Source organism: Molossus molossus, unplaced genomic scaffold (assembly GCF_014108415.1).
Source record: "Molossus molossus isolate mMolMol1 unplaced genomic scaffold, mMolMol1.p scaffold_m16_p_1, whole genome shotgun sequence".
Lineage (NCBI taxonomy): Eukaryota > Metazoa > Chordata > Mammalia > Chiroptera > Molossidae > Molossus > Molossus molossus.
In genome coordinates this window covers 186,689,097-186,713,317 of record NW_023425344.1, presented here as the reverse complement: position 1 = coordinate 186,713,317, position 24,221 = coordinate 186,689,097, and the positions used below count along the sequence as shown (strand labels likewise).

At 43.3% G+C, this 24,221-nt stretch overlaps 1 protein-coding gene across 3 annotated transcripts in view; it reads right to left on the bottom strand.

The window, feature by feature from the left end:
• Positions 1-11,977: 11,977 nt before the first annotated feature.
• Positions 11,978-24,221, bottom strand: part of SLC12A1 (solute carrier family 12 member 1) — a 92,102-nt gene continuing 79,858 nt past the window's right edge. For all 3 annotated transcript variants that reach the window (XM_036261163.1, XM_036261147.1, XM_036261155.1), the window contains exons 24-26: positions 15,824-15,959; positions 14,067-14,134; positions 11,978-13,289 (exon numbers count right to left, since the gene is read on the bottom strand). In XM_036261163.1, coding sequence (XP_036117056.1) covers positions 13,154-13,289; positions 14,067-14,134; positions 15,824-15,959 — 340 coding nt within the window. In that variant the 3' untranslated portion in view covers positions 11,978-13,153. The remainder of the gene's footprint in view (positions 13,290-14,066; positions 14,135-15,823; positions 15,960-24,221) is intronic.

Sequence of the window (24,221 nt, the reverse complement as noted above, 5' to 3'; positions counted from 1 at the left end):
CACAGAGTGGCAGAGGGTCACACAGTTGTAGGGGATGAGGGCACACATTCGGGGGATGAAGGGTGCAGTAGTAGGGCCTTATAAACTTCCATAAGGACTGCGGCTTTCCCCGAGTGAGATGGGAAGCCATTGGAAGATTTTCGTAAGAGGAAGGAGGGGCTCTATTTTATTTAAATAGATTTTAATTCACCCAATGGAGTGGATGAGTCGGGTGAGCGCCGTCCTGTGTACCGAAAGGTTGCTGGTTCCATTCCTGTCTGGCACACACCTGGGTTTCAGGTTCGATCCCCAGTCGGGGCCTGTATGGGATGTTTCTCACATCAATGTTTCTTTCTTTCCAAGCATGTCTTCAGGTGAGGATTTAAAAAGGAGATTTTAATTCATTTAAACGAACGCTTGGGCGGTTATACTGAATTGAGACAGAAAAGGGTCAAGGACTGAGGCAGAGATCCAGGTGAGAAATGTTGGTAGCACAGATCAGGGAGGTAGCAGTGGAGATGGTGGAAAGTGATTAGATTCTGGATATATTCTGAAGCCAGTAGGATTTGCTGATGGGTCAGAGGTGTGGTGAGGGAAAGAAGTCAAAGATGACTGCAGGATTTGTGGCGAGGACGGTTGCCATTTACTGAGATTAGGATGAGTGCTTCAAGGGCTGCTTTGGGAAAGAAGACTGAGAGCTCGGTTTTGGACACATAATGTCCAAAGTGCACAAGTGATACTTTTTTTTTTTTTTTATCCTCACCTGAGGACATTTTTCCATTTTTTGTACAGATAGAGTGGGAGGGAGAGAGAGGAAGAGAGAGAGAGAGAGAAACATCGATGTGAAAGGGACACATCGAGTGGCTGCCACCCGCACAACCAACCAGGGCCGGGGACAAACTGCAACCGAGGTACATGCCCTTAGCGGGAACCGAACCCGGGTCTCTCCGGACCGCAGGCCAACGCTCTAACCGCTGAGCCAAACTGGCCAGGGCCACAAGTGATACCTTTTAAAAATGTAGAATTCCTTTTGTAAATGTACCTGTGAGCGTTAGAAAATCACAGAACTGCTGATCATATCCTCCCAATGTGCTGTTTGCATTAGCTGTTGGAGTCGTTGAAACAGCTTTCAAGATGTGATATTGCTTACTTCTCTGAGCCTCTCACTTTCCCGAGACTATTTCTACCACTTCTGTGTTGGAAACTTAGAAAATGCAAGAACATAATTGCTTTGGAAATAGTATCTGAGAAGTCTGTACGGGAAGTATCTCCATTTCCTGATCTCTTGGACATCTGAAGCAGACGAACTGCATTCAGAAGCTCGGCGGAGCCTCCAGCTTTGGAGAAAGAGCTGCACAGGAACAGAGGCCTGTGCTTTGGCCCCCAGGGCTCCGCAGCTAGTCCACAACTTGGTAGTTACGCAAGCCTTTCTCTAAAAAGTTGACTGCTTAGCTTTGGCCCCAACAATCTTCTGCTGAGAGATATCCCAGGCTGAGAAAGAAAGCCAAGTCTCCTTGCTCCAGATGTCATTCCTTGTCACCTTCTCTGAAGCACTGACATTCCTTACCTGGATCTTGACCTCAGCCTCTGAGCTCTTCCTCAATCCTCATCTTGAACTACCCAACCTGAAAATACACTCTTTAAGTCTCAACACACGCGCACCGTACACGCTGCTTCCCACAGTCACTCCACGCAAATTAATTTTCCAGATAACTGAAGCTTCGCCATCCTATGATGTCAACCAATGAAGGAGAATTTTTCTGAGGATGAACTGCACATATTCTTGCTTTTTTAACCAGAGTGCATGGAACAAAATTGAACTATTCTGCCATTAGGCTGTTCTCTCATTGAGTGATGATGTCCTCAGGTTCTAGTATGTAGGGTCTGTGCCTCCTGTACATATGACCGCAGACTAACACGTTTTTGAGGTTGTGTTTGCTTTTTAAAAATGTTTTTGATGTTTTGCTGCATCGTCCCTGGTTTATTGCTGGTTACTGCTCATTTAACATGCTGGAAATACTGACTGGGAATCCATGTTAATAGGATTGTGCACCAATATTCTGTCTGAGGACCCTGTTTTAGTAGTAGAGGATCTTTGAGGTTTAACTTATTTTTATGGTTGAAGATTTGCTGAAAAGTGGGCATGATATATTGTGTGTAAATAGTGGAGCATTTACTTGGATACTTTACAGGCCATTTTTAACTTACTATCTGATTCCCAGCTTGACTCTCAAGTAGGTGAGACATGGTCTTCAGAAATGTAAGATAACATTTGTGGGAGGCTTCCTGCCCCCTCACGTTCGTGGCCTGTGTGATCTCTTCCCCTGAGTCTCAGGAGGGCCTATTGAGTATGATGGGACGCCATGACAATGTCAGGTCGGTTATCTTACATGTTTGGCAAGGTGAAAGGATTTTGAATATGTAATTAAAGTCTTTAATCAGTTGATTTTAAGTTAATCAAAAGGGAGATTGACCCAGGTGGGCCTGACTTACTCAGGCAAGCCCTTTAAAAGAGGGTCTAGAGCAGCGGTTCTCAACCCTTTCCCAGGGGTCACCTAAGACATAACAGTAGCAAAATTACAGTTACGAAGTAGCAATGAAAATAATTTTATGGTTGGGGGGGGTCACCACAACATGAGGAACCCTATTAAAGGGTTGCAAGAGGTTTTCTCTCCAGCTGGCCTTGAAGAAGGAAGCTGCCGTGGCTTCTCCAGCAGCAAGGAAATCAATGTGACCACAGCCACGTGCGCTTGGAAGAGGACCCTGAGCCTCCGAGACTGCGGTCCCAGTCTCACCTCGACTCAGTGATGAGAAACCCTGAGCAAAGACTCCAGTTAAGCCATGTCTGTGTTCTCAACTCATGGAAACTGAGGTAATAAGTGGGGATTTTTTTGAGCTGATAAGTTTGTGATAATTTATTATGCACTAATGGAAAATTAATACAGTTTGGATTTTGTATTTTAAAGGACAAAAAGAATATACCACACTTGCAATGAGTGCATGAGTTTACAGAAGCTTAATTATATTATTATAATTAGCCCATCCTGCTGTGGATAATATCACTCCTGAGTTTTATGCAGCCCAGGAAATAAAACCTCAGAACCTATTGTCATTCCTCAGTCTTAAAAAATAAAATATGCAGGGCTCTAGTGGCCAATCCAACCCAACCTTTCTCTTCTCTATCCCTTTGTTCACCCAGGAATCATGTTAAAAAGAAAATAAAAATACTCATGGTCTTTAAATAACCAAAATGAAATAAAACTAAACTTATTAGTAGGGATGTGGTGGGTTCAACTTTTTTTTATACAATAATATTTCAGTTGCTTACTTATTTTATAAGCATACAGACTATAACGATCATATAATATCTTACATTTTTGAGTGTTTTATAAAATTTTTAAAGTTTATTACATATGACCTATACAATAAATGTCACTTCAAGCATGAGTTAATAAACAGTCTAGTAGGAAGGAGTTTATTTAATTTTTATTATTTATTTATTTATTTTTTGCATGTTTATTTTTATTTTTTAAAAAACTTTATTGTTGGATATAAAATGTATTACAGATGTTCCACATTTTCCCCCCATTGACCCTCTCCTCCCCCCTCCCGCCCCCCTCCCACCTTTTCCCACACTATTGTCTGTGTCCATTGGTTATGCATATAAGTTCTTTGGTTTATTTCTTCCCACCCCCCCAACCCCTTTCCCTTTGAGGTTTGTCAGTCTAGCAATGAATTTGTACTTCTTAATCCCTTCACCTTTTTCACCCATTCCCCCAACCCCCTTCCCACCTGGCAACCAACAAAATGTTCTCTGTATCTATGAGAATGTTTCTGTTCTGCCTGTTCATTTTGTTTGTAGATTCCATTGTTGATAGATACATATTCATTGCCATTTTGTTTGTTCATATATTTTATCTTTTTCTTCAAAAAGACCCTTCATCATTTCATATAATAACGGTTTGGTGGTGATGAACTCCTTAAACTTTTTCTTGTCTGGGAAAGTCTTTATATGGCCATCGATTCTAAATGACAGCTTTGCAGGATAGAGTAATCTTGGTTGTAGGTTCTTGCTTTTCATCACTCTGAATATTTCTTGCCACTCCCTTCCGGCCTGCAAAGTTTCTTTTGAGAAATCAGCTGACAGCCTAATGGGAACTCCCTTGTAGGTAACTAGCTGCCTTTCTCTTGCTGATTTTAAGATTCTCTCTTTGTCTTGAACCTTTTGCATTTTGATGATGATGTGTCTTGGTGTGGGCCTCTTGGGGTTCATCTTGTTTGGGACTCTCTGTGCTTCCTGGACTTGTATGTCTGTTTCCTTCACCAAGTTAGGGAAGTTTTCTGCCATTATTGCTTCAAATAGGTTTTCGATTTCTTGTTCTCTCTCTTCTCCTTCTGGCACCCCCAAGATGCGAATGTTGGCACGCTTGAGTTGTCCCAGAGGCTCCTTATACTATCCTCATTTTTTTGGATTATTTTTTCTTTTTGTTGTTCTGATTGGGCATTTTTTGCTTCCTTATATTCCAAATCGATGGTTTGCTCCTTGGATTTACGTACTCTATTATTGAAGCTGTGTAAATTATTCTTTATTTCAGTTAGTGCCTCCTTCAATTCTAACTGTGTATCCATGATTTCTAACTGGTCCTTTTTTATGCTCTTGAGGTCCTCCCTAAGTTCACTGAGGTTCTCACTAAGTTCATTGAGCATCCTTATAAGCAGTATTTTGAACTCAGTATCTGTTAGGTTGCTTATCTCCCTTTCGCTTAGTTCCTTTATTGGGGTTTTGTTCTGTTCTTTCATTTGGGACCTGTTTCTTTGTCTCCTCATTTTGGCTGCCTCCCTGTGTTTGTTTCAGTGTATTACTTAACGAGAGGTATGGGGCTAGCTGAGACCAGATGCTGCTCGTTTGAAAGAATTTAGGAAAAACCTGAAGCAGGATCCAAGACAGGCCAATCCTATGATTAAGCAAGTGGCAACAGCTTGGGTGGGCTTGAAAGTTGGGGGGGGGGGCCTCAGGGAGTCACCAGGGCGGGGCTACCAGTGTGAGCCAGGTTGCTGGAGTCCCAGATATGGGGACTGTCTGCCGCCCCAGGGAAGGGCTCACCAAAGGAACAAAGGCCCCTGACAGCATGTTTGTCCTGGAGAAAGCTCCGTCTCCAGCCCTCGCTCCAGTGCCAAACAGCTCAGTCCTTCCCTGTATGTCTCTGGTGCCCCTCGAGCTGCCTCCCCTCCGAGCTTAGAGGGAGAGAGTCCGACAAGTCCGTGCGCGGGCCCTTTAAGGAGCTGCCTGGAGCTCCAGCCGCCTCAGCCTCCCTGAGCCTCAGTTTCCGCTGGTTTTTCCAGTCAGAAGTTATGGGGATTCTCTTCCTGGCACTGGAACCCTGAGCGGGGCACCTGGTGTGGGACGGGGACCCCTCAGTCCTCAGGAAGGACCTGCCCAGCTGAGGTGTCCTCCTGATTTTTATCGGCCACACGTGGGTGTGGGACCAGCCCCTCCGCCGCCGCCCCTCCTCCCAGTCTGGATGTGGCTGCTGCTTTAATTCCGTAGTTGTAGGACTTCCATTCAGCTTGATTTCAGGCGGTTTTGAATGATGGTTGTTCTGTAGTTTAGTTGTAACTTTGATGTGGTTGTGGGAGGACGCGATACCGCGTTTACCTACGCTGCCATCTTGACCGGAAGTCAGGAAGTCTATTTAATTTTTAAAATATTATTTTTGAGAAATTATTGGTCTATGGTATAAAATAAATCTCTCTCACATGCTTGTCCTTTTATTCATCTCATTTTTCTCTTCAGCATCAACTTTTACCAGTTTCTTGTGCATTCTTCGATTGGTATTCTATGCAATTACAAATATTCCAATAATTATTAAGTATTAATTATTAATCACCAGTCAATGTTAGGAATTAGATTAACTGAATTTTTTTTTTTTTTTTTTATCCTCACCCGAGGACATTTTCCCATTTTTTTGTTCAGGTGGAGTGGGAGGGAGAGAGAGGAACAGAGAGAGAGAGAGAAACATCGACGTGAAAGGGACACATCGAGTGGCTGCCACCCGCACGACCGACCAGGGTCGGGGACAAACTGCAACCGAGGTACATGCCCTTAGCGGGAACCGAACCCGCGTCTCTCAGGACCGCAGGCCGACACTCTAACCGCTGAGCCAAACCGGCCAGGGCTGAATTTCTAACAATAAGCTCTTTCTGTATTCCTCTTTATGGTGGGTTATTACTTGCAAATATTGATAAAATTGAATATATTGCTAAAAATAAAATATTTTGAATTTTCACAAATTTATTCATACATGAAAGTGATTTGTACTTTCTGGGTTTTGTAGTCTGTTATATTTTGGTATTGAATTTGTACTAGTTTCACAGAATAACTGAGGAAGGGAAAAAAAATGTTTTCTTTTTCTCTGTTCGGCAATAGCTTAAATACAATGGTAATTATCTTTACTTTAAAACTTTAAAAAAAGCCACCTAGAAAAAATCCTTTCAGTTGATATTCTTTTGAAGCTAATGCTTCGGCAGTCTTTGTATTAGTTTATCAGGTATCCTATTTCTTGTGTTAATTTTAGTAATTTATATTTTACTAGAAATTGATACATTTAATTGGAATTTAATAACTTCCAGTCCAGAATTTTAAGGAGCATTCTTCTCCAAAATTTCACCCATAGGTCCCTTGCTCATTTGTATACTTGTGTATTTATATTTTATCCTTTGACATTTCTTTCTTTTTTTTAATCCTCACCCGAGGACATTTTTGCATTAATCTTCAGATAGAGTGGGAAGGAGAGAGGGAGGAAGAGAGAGAGAAACATTGATGTGAGAGAGACACATTGACTGGCTGCCACCCACACGACCGCCACCCACACGACCCCAAGTGGGGTCGGGGACAAACTGCAACCTAGGTACGTGCCCTTAGCAGGAACCGAACCTGGGTCTCTCTAGTCTGCACCGGCTGGCGCTCTAGCTCTAATGGCTGAGCCAAACCTGTCAGGGCTCGCCCTCCCTCCCTCCCTCTCTCCCTCTCTCCCTCTCTCTCTTTTTTAAAATAGCAACAAATAGCAACAAACAGCACTGTGAGTTTATCAGCTGCCCTGGATTTGTCCTCTCTGAAACTAAAGTCTAACATGGCAACAAGTGTTTACCATAAAGTGCCCAGCCGGGTACTGTGCTCCTGCTAATACACACAATCTTGTTTCCTTGCCACACCCCTCAAGGACAGATTCTTTTAATAACCCTCCAGTTACATATGAGAAAATTGGTTTTCCAGGAGGCTGGGTCATGATCCCTCCACTACTAGTGAAGAAACTAAGATTCAACCCCTTTCTCTCTGACTCTAGCACCTCAGCTTTTAATTTTACTTCTCTGCTTTTCTTTCTTAATTTCTTCTTCATGCTTTTCTTTGGTTGCTTTATGCAGTTTCTAACTTCTTGAGTGGAATGTAAACTTTCATTTTTCTTATTTATTCATAAATCTATTTATAGGTACGAATCTATCTCTGAGTACTGCTTGATCAGCATAAAAATATCTTTTGTTATATAGAATTCTCAGTGTCTTTTTCGTTAGGATCTAAAATTTCTTTTTTTTACTTGCCTTATTTAGAAGAATTTTCTTTTCTGTGAGTAAGATTTTGATGTTATTGTTTATATACTTGTAAATAATGTTAGTTTTATTGCATTGTGATATAAATGTGATATTTACTATTTCGACATTTTGTGATTTATGGAGTTATCTAGCATACAATATATTTTTATAAACAATCTATAGATTTTTAAAACATGTTGTATTCTCTATGTGTGAGTACTATTGTACCTGTTAAGTCCATTTTGTTATGTAGTTTGATTTCTCCTATATTTGATTTGTCAAAGATGGTGATATAGGTGAGCTGTTTCCTAAGAAAATTGACTTTCTGTGACTCTCTTCTTCTATTTCAAAAAATTCTTATATTATTTATGTCAATACCATGCTATTTGTTTACATAAAGCTCCATTATTATTATAGCTATATTGTGCCTATATATATTTTATAAACATGAAATAATACTCTCCTGTTCTTCCTAATTCTTAGCCTTTAACTTTGAATAAGATTGCCAACCCTATTCTTTTTATTTGAACATTTCTATATATTTTGTTTATTCTTTTGTTTTTGGCCTTTTTGATATATAAGTTAGGATATAGTACTAGCAGATACCTTAATTTAATTTAATTTATTTATATTAAATTTGAGAGTCCTTTTATTTTTTGATTTTTTTTTTCCTTTTTTATATTGATTTTTAGAGAGAGGAAGGGAGAGGAAGAGATAGAAACATCGATGAGAGAACATCGATTGGCCGCCTCCTGCATGCCTCCCACTGGGGATCGAGCCCACAACCTGGGCATGTGCCCTGACCGGGAATCAAACTGGCGACCTCTGAGTGCATGGGTCAACGCTCAACCACGGAGCCACGCTGGCCGGGCATCTTTCTCTTATTTATTTTGTGTGATCTTTCTTCTATTCTAAATAATCCTATTGTATTACATAATTGTTCTCTTTTTAATGAAATTTTTTTTCTGACTTTTCTCTTTTAGATTTTTTTTCTTGTTTTTATGCTTTTTATGTATTGGAATTTATACGCAATTTTTAAATTCCATTAAAAGACACATGTAAGCTATTTTAAAAAAATCATACTCACATCTATAATTATCCAAATGACTAATGCCAATACTCAAACAGTGTCTATTGGTTTTCCCTTATAAGAAACACTGCGTCCGGAGCACCCCGGTGGTGCTGGAGTCCTGCCGTGTTGGGAACGGAGACACTCACTCTGGTGAAAGGTCAAAGGCAGGGTGGCACTTAGAGTGGAACCACATTTATTTTTCTTCTATTTCCCTTTTTTATATGCGCACATATGGTATATGAATTAAAATTTTTATATACCTCTATAAGCCTTCATAAGGTATCTCAATTAATACAACAAACATGCTAAGTGATAGAATATTTTGTCATAGTGGCAGATTTTTCTTCCTTAGTGGGACCTAAAATAATGGTGTGTTTAGAATGGTGTCACGGACGAGACGAACGCTTTTAGGTTCTGTTTGAAAACACTTTTTCTGCACAAAAAAGGGAGGCCTGAAAGTGTTATTTTCAACATCACCCTCAGGTGTGGCCTGCTGTGGAGAAGAGGTTTCACCTGCAGCGCAGGCGTGGGCGGGAGCCGGGCTCTGCGGGAGCCGGGCTCTGCGAGAGTCCTGGGTTCGGTGCTGGCCTGGAGCAGGGCCTCCCCTCTTGGTCTTCCCGCAGCTGGTGGGGACGATCTCTCAGCAACTGGGACCTCTTAGCACCAAAGCGAGTCTCACCCCAAGAGGAATTTCTCCTCTCCTCCCCTTGTGGAGTCCAGACAGATCTCATCCTTGTGTCAGTGTGTCCCCCACATCTCTGCAAGGAAAACGTTCGAAATGTCTAGTGACCTGCGCTCGCCAGCCAGCCAGCCAGCAGGCACCCTGTGGATGCTAAGTCCTGCACACCCACTGACAAGCAGCTGTGGCTGGGCTTCTGCAGTTGGCACAGGGCCCTCCGCCACACCACGTGGTATGGTTCCAGTCCCCCGGTTCGATTTTAGAGAGAGGCCCGGTGAATGTCAACTTGCGGTACCAGGTTAGTAACCCAGCAGCCTGAGAACAGTGAGGCCCAGGGTCAGGAGACCCTGCAAGTGTTTTCTTTGTGGTAGGAGAAGCTGTGCACTGAGGGCGGACTCTCTCTTTGGCTCAGCCCCTGTGGCAGGAGACATCTTTCTGGTGCCTTCCAAGGGCATTCATGAGACCCCACTACAAGCCCCACGTCTGCTTCAAGTGCCCACCAAGCATATGGCTTGGCCTCTCCGGGGAGCCATTTCTGAATGCCCTGGGCATCCAGCAAAAGGGATCCCACTCACTGTTGTGCTCTCCTACCTCGAGCTTCTCCCCTCCAGCAGCAAGTGGTGGGAGGAAGTAGTGCAATTCTCAGGGTCTCCTAAAACGATTTTCTCAGGGGCATTGGTTGCAAGCTGACCTTTGATCGCTTCCTGCAATCTCTCCCAGGTAAATTGTAGTTTTAAAAATGTTACCATGTGGATGGCATTCTTGCTTAGTATCCTACTGTGATGCTGATTTTTCCTATTTGTATGTTTCTTTGGTCATTTGAGGGGAGGGGGTCTGATAGAGGAGAAGGAAAATTAAATGCATTTGCTCCAGTTGCGTGGTTTGAGATTTCTGTTTGTTTTTAACAGAAGTCCAGTCATCCTGCATTGAGGATGTCTGCAGGACTTACAAAGAGAAACACTATGAAAATCAGTGATTAAAAATATGTATCTGAGACTTAGGGAGATCTGGGTTAGAAACAGAAATTTGGGACATGTCAGCCTGTGGCGGCAGTCACGTCCCTGGAGGGGGAAAGACAGCCCAAAGCCTTCGTTTCAAATCCGGCAGATCATCAGCCCCTCTCCCAGAGGTTTTAACTTGGCAGGTCTCCGGCAGCCTCCAAGAATCTGCAACCGTTTTAACGTTTCCACTAAATGAACGCTAACATTGCGCACTAAGAGAAGAACTGTAAGGCAGTGCTTCCAGCATGGCCTCCTGGTGTAGGAACGTTTTACGGTGCTACGTGCATGGATGTGCTGTAGGGATGGTGGCAGGGTCGTCAGCTGACAAAGTGGTGAAGACTGCGAAACACTGTCACGGGGGAGGCTGATGAGAACTGTGAAGGGGTGCGAGGCGGAGGCGGCTGGACGTCAGTGCACACCTGTGGAGCTTCCTCTGGCGGAGAAGCTGGGTGTAGACCTGGGGACGCTGGGGGTTGGGCTGACAGAGCTGGGTGAAGCAAAGGACAAGGGCAGGCCGCTGGGGTTACAGAATCTGCTGGCACCTGACCACAGCCCTACCCCTTCACATTTCGGCCGCTCTCACCTATTCCCAGACAGCTGCTCCCGACCTTAAAACCGCCAGTGCTCACTGCCACCCATCCCAGCTCTCAGTCCCGGCCTTCTCTTCTGTCACCTTAGACATCAAGGGACTTCAGTTACTCTCTTGCTAGTAGCCCACAGCAAATTAAATAACTAGTTTAAGGTCAAACAACTAATAAATGGTGAGACTAGTCTGAAGGTGTGTGTGTGAGTGAGTGTGTGTGGTGTTGTTGAACCATTATGTGGCGCCATTGGTTGGCGTGGTGATGCCCCACCCAGGCCTGTTTAATGAAGGACTTAGTGGCCCAGCTGGGAGACATCAGCTCTCAGGCCCCTCAGGGGTACTGCAGCTGCAGAGAGCTGCCTGCCCCAGGCTCACACCCGTCCTGGCAGGCCACATCCAGTGCCGATCGGTGAGGGTGGATACAGGCCTGGCCCTCCCAGCCTTGCATGGGACAGCTCTGAAGGGACCCTGTGTCTCCAGAGCACCCTGTGGGGTCAGCTGAGGCTGTCCTGGGGCCTGCACCTTTTCCTCCACCCTTCCTGCTTCCTCCCCTCCTCCCACCCGTGTCCATCCCAAGGGTACTCCTTAGTAAACACTGAGCTTTCTCTGAGACTGTTTCCCAGGGAACCCAAACTGAGACAGCCTCTGGGAGGAGCAAGAGCCGGACGTGGCTGTTACAGGTCACCACTCACACCTTCCCCAGCGCCCTCCCATGGTTCCGAGACCATGAGGCCCAGCTGAAGCTGGGGCTCCTTCCCCTGGTCACCGGCACTGTGCCTGGTCTTTTGGACTTCAGGTGCACTGGGCTCAAGGGAGAGGGTCTAGTCTGGGGCTGAGTTAAGTCACGTTCTCCCGCAGCAGGAATGGGGACAGCCTGTGGCTGCAGCCTTGTTGGCTCCTTTGCCTCTGGGGTCATCCTTCTGAGCCGAGTCCGGGCCTGAAGTCCTAATCTGAAATCCCAGGTTCAGACGACCTTCCGATGAGGCACAGGACAGATTTCCAGGCCCACATCTGCTACACCACTGCACTGTGATCTCAGGGACGGAAGAGGAAAACACGACCCAGGCCCGAGCGAATGGATTTCAGTGCTTTTATTCCAGGTTCATTGTCTGCCTTCTATTTTACCCATTAGCACTCACAGACAAACATGTCAGAAAAAATCAAGTCATTCATCAGAAAGTAAAATTTTGTTGTTGTTTTTTCAATGTGATTGAGTATTGTAGGAATACAAACAAAAATGGAAAAAAAAAATCAGTGTTTCTATATTTCAAATTTTGCAGCTTTCTCCACTTCACATTTTAATTGCTCTTTTAAATCCACACGACCACTATATAAAGTAACTAAATGATTCAGGATATCTTTTTTTTTTAATAATGTTTGAAAATTTTTGGTGGTTGGTTTTTAACGACTAGACATCTATGAAGATTTCCTCTGTGCTAACCACTTAATTAGAAAAACATGCAAAGTATTACTATGCTGGAAATTTCAAAATATTTAATAGGGAAAAAAGTTAAAGTTTACATCTTAAGAATGGAATATATTTCATTTAAGAAGAATATACGTTGCCTTCTAATCCAGCTAATATACATTTTAGTCAGCGGCAAACTGAAGCCGTATGTTATCAATGATTGCTCAGATCACTCTAAGTATATAATCTGTATTACATTAAATAACCTTATTTAGGCAACTGCTTTGAACATTGTGTAGACTCAAGTCCGTCTTAAAGTTTTCAGTTATTGATTTTCAAATCTTCTTTGTAGGTGTAAGCCTCTCAGAAGGGCAGGCGCACTCAGGGTTCCTGCCCAGCCGGTCTTTGCCTTTGATAACCACCCCTGTTCTTCTCCCAGCCTGTCAATAAGCCTTTAATGAGAACCTGCTGTGGGGCTGAGGCCTCTACCGGGCTGAGAAGCAAACAAAAGATTAGGTTTGCCTGGAGTAGCTGACAATCAAGTCGCTGGTTTCCATGAGCATCAGTCAGCACAGGTTTGCTTACTTTGTTTATCATCAGCGATGACAAAGATATTTTTTTGAGGTGTACCATTAGCTTTGACACTGCTCTTAAGTTGATAGAAAAAAAAAAAGAAAAGCTCCCATTAATTAAGAAAAAAAAATAGTGAGAACGTTTATGTAGAATCCTGCGGTATGGTCTCCAGAGGTTTGCATAACCGCAGATCAGATTTACAGTATAAAGTACTGGGCCGGTTCTTCATTATCCATACATACAGGGAAAATGTGTTCTAATTGTTCATGCTTTAAGAGTAAAATGTCAGGACATTCTTATGGTTTCCTCTAACTAGTAAGACAGGAGGGAGGTTCTTTGTGAGGATTTCCAGCCAGGCCATGTACAACCAATCTGATATAGATCCTTTCCTTGCCACTGGAAGGCTCCTGACCACAGGAAGAAAAACAGAGGTGAGAGTTACTACAGTAACGTCCCTAGTTACCTGAGCCACTTAGTAAACATTGACCTGAAACTTTGATATATCTCCTCCCCAAAAGGAAAGCACAGACGTTATTTTGAATATAGATAGTACACGGATGTGTTTCTCAGATAATCACAAATATTTATAAAGCAGAAAACTAGATTTGGGCATTGTAGAGACAAAACACAACTATAAATTTTCACTCCTCTTTAGATAGTACATTTGATCGACAAATATTTCAACCCTTTTTCGTCAGAAATAATTTTTTAAAATAGTTTAAATCTCTTATATTTGGGAGAAACCTGAGAAACCAGCTGTTTGAACCAATGAATTCAGGAGAACATTTGTGGGGTGGAGGGCCTCACCTTGGCCTATCCCCACATGTCCAGGAGCCTCGTAAACAGGCAGTGGACTCTGCAACTACCCAGGGAAGAGGGCTATGAGCCCCGCTGGCCAGCTTGGAGCTTGCTAGGCAGGGAATTCCAGGGTCAGGTTCTAGGTGGGCACTGCTTTGGCCCCAGGGGTCAGGCATGCCTGGGCGAGGAGCAAGTAGGGCCTTCTAAAGCCCATGGGCCCCCGTTTTCTAGGTCTCAGGGTGACATTTATTTTCCTTCACTCTAACATCCCACATGTTCCAATTTTTTAACTTTCCATCTGAGTAGGCATGAGCTTTTAAACTGATGAACCCATTTGCCTCTAAGATTTCTCCGTCACATTCTTCAGTGTCTGCCGCAGTACTTACAGGACGATGAGGTTAGCAGCTCTCGAGTGCTCCTGTAAGAGTTCATTCAGACGGACTTGGCGGTAACTCTGTGGACAACATTCAGATTCTGTTCAGGGCAGTTTTCCCAGAATCATGAATAAGAATTTCTCTTCTTACCTCAAATTATGGATGAGTAGAAAAACCTCACTTTTAAAAAAATATTACAATTATTTCATTCAGGTTTGGAAACATACAGTGTTTTAAAAACTTATGGGAAACTTTAGATATATAAAGTATAAAACCAACCCTGGCTCAGCTGTTGGAGCATCAGCCCACGGACCAGAGAGTCCTGGGATCAGTTCCCGCTAAGGGCATGTACCTCGGTTGCGGTTCGTCCCCGACCCTGGTTGGGGTCATGCGGGTGGCAACTACTCGATGTGTCTCTCTCACATCAATGTTTCTCTCTCTCTCTCTTCCTCCCTCTCCCTCATGCTCTATCTGAAGATAAATGGGAAAAAAAAAATGTCCTCGGGTGAGGATTAAAAACATAAATAAATAAATAAAAATAAATAAATAAAGTATAAAACCGGATTGTCCTTGTGCTTTAGTGGCTTATTAAATTCTAGAAGAGAAAACAAGCAAACCACATGGATAACAGTAAAAAGAACATGAGGAGGACCAGTTCTGGGGACAAGCTTTGTGGCTGAGGAAAGCAAACCAAATCTTGATACCCATTTGATATTGTAAGAGTATAGATATTTAAGAGTGTAGATTATATCCTAAACTACCTTCCTTTATACCCTTTGGATATTTTATCAGCATAGGGGACTGGTTTCAAGTAAAAAGTCACCAAAAGACTAACTTGGGAAAATGATTGCAATGAACTATTTTGCAGTGATAAGAGGAATAATGTATTATTATATTTCACCGGTTTCAGAACTGTGATTCCAGATATGTGATTTGCTCAACTATATGAAAAGCTGTTGTTAGAACTGGGCAGTTTATTACACACAGAGTTCATGATTCTTAGCTCACTAATTTCCCCACTACATTTGAAAGGCTTTGACTGTCTCTTGCTCTAACTTGTTCAACTTCAGCTCCTGATGTAGTTTATTTGAATTTTGTAGTTTAGAGGTTCTTGCGCTCCGTCTCCTTGAACGCCCATTCCAACTCAAATGTCAGTTCTTCCGCTTTATTCTTATGTCCCTTTTCTTCTTCCTCATCATCACAACCCTGTGCAGTGCAGACCGGATGGGGTAGCTCCCATCTTGTTGGGTTTTCTAGGAAAGCTCAGCATTTTACATCCGTCCTACAAGGTGTGCCTGATCCAATTTTCTTCTTCATTATTTCAATTACCTATTTTCTCAGGTCTCTGTGCTAGTTTTCATAGCTCTCTTTATCAGGTTAAAATTCTCTGTTATTGCGTCAAATTGTGAGTCAATCTATCTTTATCTACTTTGCATACATATTGACTTGACTTAAATTATTTTAGACTGATGGCTCTGTCTCCTGTTCAATAAAATTAAACTTGAAAGGAGACTTCACAATATGTAACAATAACCTGTGGTTTTTTTTTTTAAAAACCATTAAAAGGAATTGATTTTAAATTAAATAAATAAGTGTTCTAAATCCGCGTAGCTGGTAGTATAATTGGAAAGCACTCGGAAAATGCCGGAACCCTGGATCTTAATAAAATTCTATAATAGATACATTACGTTTGATCTTGAAATCAACCACTGTTTTCTTTTCCAGCTAGTTAGGCGGCCAAGCAGAAACGAGGGTAGACAAGCCTTTACCTTTTCCTTGACTGCTTCCAGTTCCGCATCTGTGATTTTCCACGGAGTTTCTCTCTTTAATTTCTCGGCGGTTGTTACATCTTTGCAGCTTTCATGGAGACGATATGGTTCTATCATCTCTTCAAAGACTTTCCAGCTGAAATTGGAATTATAAAGGAGGCCTCACAGTGGGAAACTAACTCATTATTTCACAGACACTCCGGGCTGGACCGGCTCTGCTTGCTGCGGAACCGCCATGCAAATCTTTTAAGAGTTATCTTTGCCGGGGACCCACTGTGAGTGAAATCATGACTGTGGCCCTGCCTCCCAATCCCAGGAAAGGCCTTACCACCTCTGAGGCTTTGTTACCCATCTAGGTATTAGATCCTCAATACAAACACACAAATACATAGATAGTGATTATTCTGCAAATACATTTGCTACATAGGACAGTCAAAGACACAGTAGAAACGAACAAAATGGTAACGTAGACACTTCAATCCACAGATGAGTTTCCATCAGCTTATTTTACATATTCCAGGGAAGACTGGCATGGATTAAGGTAGGAGATGAACTAGATTCCTTGAGAGGTGGGTAGGGCTGCCCTCCTCATCTTGAGTCCACATGGCCAACTGTCACTCATGGCAGGCAGGAGGCTGTGGGCAGGTGTGTGAATAGCAAGTTGAATGGCTATAGAACAATGTGAATGTTTGCTGCAAATAATGCAGCCTCCTGCTGTTGTCGCCTGAGCTTTTCAAATGACTACTGTGCAGGTGCATGTTAGCAGCAAGGAGAAAAAAAATCAATAATATTTTCATGTCTAAAAAATCTGAGGCCACGTCAGTGTGATTAAGAAGAAATCATTCGTAGGAAGCTAGGAGCAGCAGCAGGTCAGCGCTGTGGAACATTTAACAACTGCTGAACATCCTCACTCTTGTCTTTCATCACAATCTCCTAAGATATATTTCTTTAAAATGATAGAACACAACAAAACTTATAATATATGAGAGTAGTTGCCTATGGTATGCTATTCTAAGATAATCTTAAATACACATCATTTTCTGTGGTTTTATATAATGTAGCTTACTTTGAATTTAGTAACTTTAGAATGAGTGATAGATTCAATGTGTTGTTTGTGAGGCTAAGAAATTAAAACAGACTTCCGGTCAAGATGGCAGGTAGGTAAACGTGGTATCACGTCCTCCCACAACCACATCAAAGTTACAACTGAACTACAGAACAACCATCATTCAAAACCGCCTGAAATCAAGCTGAACGGAAGTCCTACAACTACGAATTAAAGCAGCCACATCCAGACTGGTAGGAGGGGCGGAGGCAGACCGGCTGGTCCCACACCCACATGTCTTAGATAAAAATCAGGAGGATACCTCGGCTCGGAAGGTCCTCCCTGAGGACTGAGGGGTCCCCGTCCCACACCAGACGCCCCACTCAGGGTTCCAGTGCCAGGAAGAGAATCCCCATAACTTCTGGCTGGAAAACCAGCAGGAACTGAGGCTCAGGGAGGCTGAGGCAGCCGGAGACCCAGGCAGCTCCTTAAAGGGCCCGCGCATGGACTTATCGGACTCTCTCCCTCTAAGCATGGAGGGGAGGCAGCTCCAGGGGCGCCAGAGACATACAGGGAAGAACTGAGCTGTTTGGCACTGGAGCGAGGGCTGGAGAGGGGGCTTTCTCCGGGACAAACATGCTGTCAGAGGCCTTTGTTCCTTTGGTGAGCCCTTCCCCGGGGGCGGCAGACAGCCGCCATATCTGGGACTCCAGCAACCTGGCTCACACTGGTAGCCCCGCCCTGGTGACTCCCTGAGGCCCCGCCCCACCCCACCCAACTTTCAGGCCCACCCAAGCTGTTGCCACTTGCTTAACCATAGGATTGGCCTGTCTGGGATCCTGCCTCAAGTTTTCCTAAATTCTTTCAAACGAGCAGCATCTGGTCTCATCTAGCCCCATACCTCTCGTTAAGTAATACACTGAAACAAACAGAGAGGCAGCCAAAATGAGGAGACAAAGAAACAGGTCCCAAATGAAAGAACAGAACAAAACTCCAGGAAAACAAGTAAGCGAAATGGAGATAAGCAACCTAACAGATGCTGAGTTCAAAATACTGCTTATAAGGATGCTCAGTGAACTTAGTGAGGGTCTCAAGAGCATAAAAAAGGACCAGTCAGAAATGATGGATGCATAGTCAGAAATGAAGGAGGCATTAACTGAAATAAAGAATAATTTACACAGATTCAATAGTAGAGTACGTAAATCCAAGAAGCAAACTATTGATTTGGAATATAAGGAAGCAAAAAATGCCCAATCAGAACAACAAAAAGAAAAAAGAATCCAAAAAATGAGGATAGTGTAAGGAGCCTCTGGGACAACTTCAAGCATGCCAACATTCGCATCTTGGGGGTGCCAGAAGGAGAAGAGCGAGAACAAGAAATCGAAAACCTGTTTGAAACAATAATGACAGAAAACTTTCCTAACTTGGTGAAGGAAACAGACACACAAGTCCAGGAAGCACAGAGAGTCCCAAACAAGATGAACCCCAAGAGGCCCACACCAAGACACATCATCATCAAAATGCAAAAGATTCAAGACAAAGAGAGAATCTTAAAAGCAGCAAGAGAAAGGCAGCTAGTTACCTACAAGGGAGTTCCCATTAGGCTGTCAGCTGATTTCTCAAAAGAAACTTTGCAGGCCAGAAGGGAGTGGCAAGAAATATTCAGAGTGATGAAAACCAAGAACCTACAACCAAGATTACTCTATCCTGCAAAGCTGTCATTTAGCATCGATGGCCATATAAAGACTTTCCCAGATAAGAAAAAGTTTAAGGAGTTCATCACCACCAAACCGTTATTATATGAAATGATGAAGGGTCTTTTTGAAGAAAAAGATAAAATATATGAACAAACAAAATGGCAATGAATACATATCTATCAACAATGGAATCTACAAACAAAATGAACAGGCAGAATAGAAACATTCTCATAGATACAGAGAACATTTTGTTGGTTGCCAGATGGGAAGGGGGTTGGGGGAATGGGTGAAAAAGGTGAAGGGATTAAGAAGTACAAATTCATTGGTAGACTGACAAACCTCAAAGGGAAAGGGGTTGGGGGGGTGGGAAGAAATAAACCAAAGAACATATATGCATAACCAATGGACACAGACAACAGTGTGGGAAAAGGCGGGAAGGGGGCGGGAGTGCGGAGGAGGGGTTTCATTGGGGGAAAAGTGAGGAACATCTGTAATACATTCAACAATAAAGATTTAAAAAAAAAATCTAAACACAAAGCCATGAGTTCAATGACGTCATCAGTGGGAGTGATTTGGGATTCGCAGGTCAGAGTGCACAGATTACAAAGGAGTAGCATGTCCGGACCAGTATGCCTTAGTTAAGGGCCTGGAAAGGTACAAATGTAGTGGATTCCTGACACTTGGGCTTCTTTAGAGGGATAGACAATGGCAGGGAAGGAATAACACTGATAGGTCCTATTATTCTTTCAACCACACAGTCCTTCTATTTGCAGTTCATTCCAACAGGGCCCTGCTTTCAGAGACCTGTGACAGTCACCAGCGAAAAGTGCTGAACGAGGAGAGAAGGGCCTAGGTTCTCCCTCCAGCTCTTCTGCTGTCCTCGCCATGGATCACCTCACCCTAAAAGGGGGCAAGGATGGCTGCTCAGAGCTGGCATGAGGACTGGTATGAGGCTCAGTGTGATGACTTGGGTGAAAGGGCTATGAACAGGGTGCCATTCCCTGCGAAAGCAAAGCATCGCTGTCCCTGCACAGCCACAGGGCTGAGGTCAGCAATCGCCAGGCTCTGTTTGAGCTCCCCATACACTTATTTTGATCAGGATATAAGTTTTCTTTGCATCTTAGCCCAAGTGCAGAAAGACCAGTTCAAAAATGGTTTCCTAAGAAATAGAAGGTGGAATGAAGTTTGCTGGTTGTCTTCCCAGCATTTATGCTATGCTTCCCTATTGTAGTCTGGGTGGGGATGACTCCATCCCAGCATCAGCCAATCAGCACAATTCTATTCCTTCTGCCAGAGTGGTCGGTCAAGATGGGCACACAACCCAGGCAGGCTTGACGAATAGGAACCTAGCATTCCACTTGACCATGGAGAGTGTACAGTGGCTTAGGATTGGTACGACCTACATGGTGCCTATGACCTGAATTCAATGACTAGAGAAGAGACGACAAACTTTCTCTCTCTCTGAACATAAATCAGCACATGTGTAGTCCTGGCAGCTATGGGCAGTCCTCTTGTTTTTATTAGCAAAATCAAATTTGATGGATGATTTCATAATGGAAGGAGAGAAAGAAAGAGAATTAGTCCTTGATTGCAAAATTAACCCTCTGGATCAAGTTTTGCCTGAAAGCCAAAATATATTTGTATTTTTCAGTAATGTCTGACAATAATTTCTATTACTTAAACCACTATGAGTTTTCTTTTACTTGCTAGTGAAACGTGCTGAAGCGACACAGACGGTTATCATGCGGTTATATTTGCCATTAGTTTTCTCCGAACCCTTGCTGCTGTTTGCTGAGGGTCATCTTTGATTTCTCCATGCCAAGATTCACCCCTGAGCTGGTCATTTTCTGTCTCCTAGCTAGGTGATCCAAAGGTAGCTCAAGATTTCTATTTCGATTCTCATTAAATGTGATTTTTCTTATAAGTAATTTAAAAGAATGTCTGTATTGATTTTTTTTTAATCCTCATCTGAGGACATTTTTTTCCATTTTCTGTTCAGATAGAGTGGGAGGGAAAGAGAGGAAGAGAGAGAGAGAGAGAGAGAGAGAGAGAGAGAGAGAGAGAGAGAGAGAAACATCGACGTGAAAGGGACACATCGAGTGGCTGCCTCCTGCACCACCCAACCAGGACCGGGGACAAACTGCAACTGAGGTACGTGCCCTTAGCAGGAACTGAAACTGGGTCTCTCTGGACCGCAGGCTGATGCTCTAACCACTGAGCTAAGCCGGCCAGGGCTATATTGATTTTTTGAGAGAGAGAGAGGAAGGGGGAGAGAAATAGAAACATTGATGTGAAAGAGAGACATCGATCAGCTGCTTCCTGGGTGCCCCCCACTGGGGACTGAGCCCACAACCTGGGCATGTGCCCTGACCTGGACTGGAACTGGTGACCTCTCAGTTTATGGGATGATGCTCAATCCACTGAGCCACACCAGCCGGGCCTTATAAGTATTTCTAATTGACTCTAGAATAGGCCAAGCATTACATGCTATTAAAAATAAATAATTAATTCAATTGCTTTAAAAAAATGAACTTTTAGTTGCCCTGCCTTCCTCATCGTGTTCTTCATAATAACAAAGTTTGAAGTTTTTTAATTGTATAAAAATGTCCCCCTAATTCATACAGGATTTCTTCTCTCCAATTAATGTACTAGTTATTTTTATGACCACTCTAGCATCTTTAAACTAAATTATCTAGTTAATTGCTTCTAGTTCCTCTTTGATTTCTACATAAAGATTATTGTCTTTTTGGCCTATGACTTTTAATTCAGTCTACACAATAAAAAATGAAATTCAACCACAAGAGCTTTTCAGTTTTTCCTGGCTCAATTAGTTTTCTCATTAACTTTGCTTTTGTACTCCCTTGTGACCCCTGCTCCGTCATATTATAGATACTGTTTACATAAGGAAATGTCTCCGTCAAGGCTTACTGATATTTTATAGGTAGCTGAAAGATTTACTGAATGCAATTTAAGGGCATTTAACTTTAGCCTCCAACATGGACATCACTGACAAACTGGTTTTGACATTCGGTGTCATCTGGTGACCCCAAACAAAGAGCGGTGATCGGGAGACAGTTGGTAATGATAAGGGCTGCTGGGCCAGGAAGGCCCAGGTGGGAGCTGAAACACTGTGCTCTGAGCTTTGGGCCCGGGGGCAGGGCCGCATCAGCCCGGAGGAAGAGTTCTCTTTCTCCAATTGAACCACTCAAAGGAGTTGCCTTTTTAAAATGATCACAAAGTCTGGCCAGGGTAGCTCAGTGGTTGAGCACCAACCCATGCACCAAGAGGTCGCCAGTTTGATTCCTGGTCAGGTTGTGGGCCCTATCCCCAGTGGGGGGCATGCAGGAGGTGGCCAATCAGTGTTCTCTCTCATCAATGTTTCTCGCTCTCTCTCTAATACAATAAAGAAAAGAAATTTTTTAATAAAATAAAATGATCACAAAGCTGTCAGATGTGCTACCAGCAGCCTGGTGTGTGACTTACTGAATGACCAGTCTGCGTTCTACAGTTTACCTTGAAACACCGAACAGCCATCGCCAACACCAGATATGTGACTGCTTGATCAAGTAACATGGCGCCAGTTATGGGAGACCGAGGGAGGAGGGCACTCCCAGCACGCTGCTTCTGGGTGGCCTTTAGTCTCTGTACCAGGGTACCTGACTGCAAATGTTCTCTAATTCCAGTAAGAAAAGATTTCACTCCCCTCCCCCGGCACCTTGCCTCTTCTTCAAGACCTTGAGGTGTCAGAAAAAAATCTCCGAGATGGTGGAAACAAATGCATTGTTTTCCTCCCGAGAAAGAGAAATAGATCTCTTCACTGCAGGAAGAGGAGGCTATGTAAGAAACACCCAAATAAAATGGAGTCTAAAATCAAATTTAGACACTAGGAAAAAAGCAGAAATGCCTGTGTCTCTGCTTCTGACTACTGTTCATAGTTTCATCCATGAAGACAGAAGCCATGGCACAAAGGTCGGGGGTGGTAAGATGAGGGGGGGCTAGGCTATGCGGGGCAATCAGAGAATGAAGAGGCATGGTTAGAGAAGAGGCACACTGACGTTCTTGGTGGTGGGACAGAAATGACGCGTATGAGGGGGTGGCCACGGCAGAGACTGGCATGAAGGAAGGGAAGGGAGCAAGGACTTGGGTAGAGAAAACCATGTTGATGGGTAAAGAGGCCCAGATGTAGGAACACATTCATCAGCAAGCACAGGCAGTCCTTAAATGCTGATAAGACAAGAAGAAGAAGAATTTGCCTGCCTGTAGGTGACTAATTTGTGCCAGGATTGAGCCAAGGATGATAGAAAATCCACAGTCAGTAGGGGACACATTGACTTCTCTCAAGATGACAGTCGATGGCCCTGTCTGTACTGCAGAGCCCTGGCAGACTCTGGACTGCTGCTGCTGAGTGGCACAGGCTGGGGAACCACCGGACCTGCTGTGTTATGAAAGAGAATGCATTTCCCCCAATTAGAGCCACTCGATGAGCTCATCTGATCACATCGCTGCAAATGCCAAGAGGCAATATCTTAGGAATTAAAATTCTTCCAGTGAAATGTGCAAGGCTACCAGAGATGATCACATGTCAACCCAGTTCATATCACAATATTAATTCCACTTACTAAGGAGAACTGTAAATCTGTTCTTAATTTTTCCTAAGTATTTATAACTGTAAAATGTAGGAATGCAAGGCATTAGCGGTGTATATGGTATAAGGAAATATTACATCCTGAACCTAGGTAGACCCTGTCGATGATAGTTGATCACAATCAAGGTGTTTCTAAAGCCATTTTAAGGGACCCATAGCCCTAGAGGAATCATGAATACCCTCAAACAGCAGGCAGTTTAAGGTTGTTGTTCGGTAAGTGAGAATGCATCCTAAATTTGGATGATTTTCAGTTAGTGGTTAAGCTCATATAGGATAACAATGGATCAAAATAAGGGAAGAGCAGGAAGACTTGAGGAATGTGGAACCACAGGAGAAAAGGGAAATGATGGTCAATAGAAATGAGAAGAAGTCCAACAGACAGCGAGGAACTACGCCACACCGAGACCTTTCAACTCTTTCTGCTCTAACCCTTGGAAGCCCACTCCACACCAAATCAAATGTATGAAGTTACACCTGGATGCAATAATAAACATGATTTTGGACTGTAAACAATGGAGAACATCTTCAAGTTGTTAACTTATCGCTCTGACTAGTTCACTTAACTTTACAACCAGCTATAATTTCCAGAGCCTCTTTCTTCTTGCACCTCTGGGAACACCTGTGAAGATCTAACCTATACATTGTTTTAAAATATCCTGGGCTTGACAAATTTAATAGCTAAGGAAGCTTAAAATAATGTTATGTTTTGAAGACATTTCAACAATTATTTCAATTTTGTTATTTTTCAATTATGGAGCCAATACATTTGCTTGGAAGGCTTCCGATAGTTTTAAAGAACCCCTCTGAGCGCTCATAGGCTCTAAGTGTTGAATCCTAGTGGCTAAAAGCTAAAATGGCCATAGTGGGTTGGTACAGTCATTGTGCCAAGAAGACACAGCTGTTTCCACATCTCCTCCATCAGAACTTTCCATCCAGGATGCCCGACCAGTCACTGGAAATAATGAAAGCTTGCCCTAGCTGCTCAGGTCAGAGTCCTCTCAGCTTGTACTT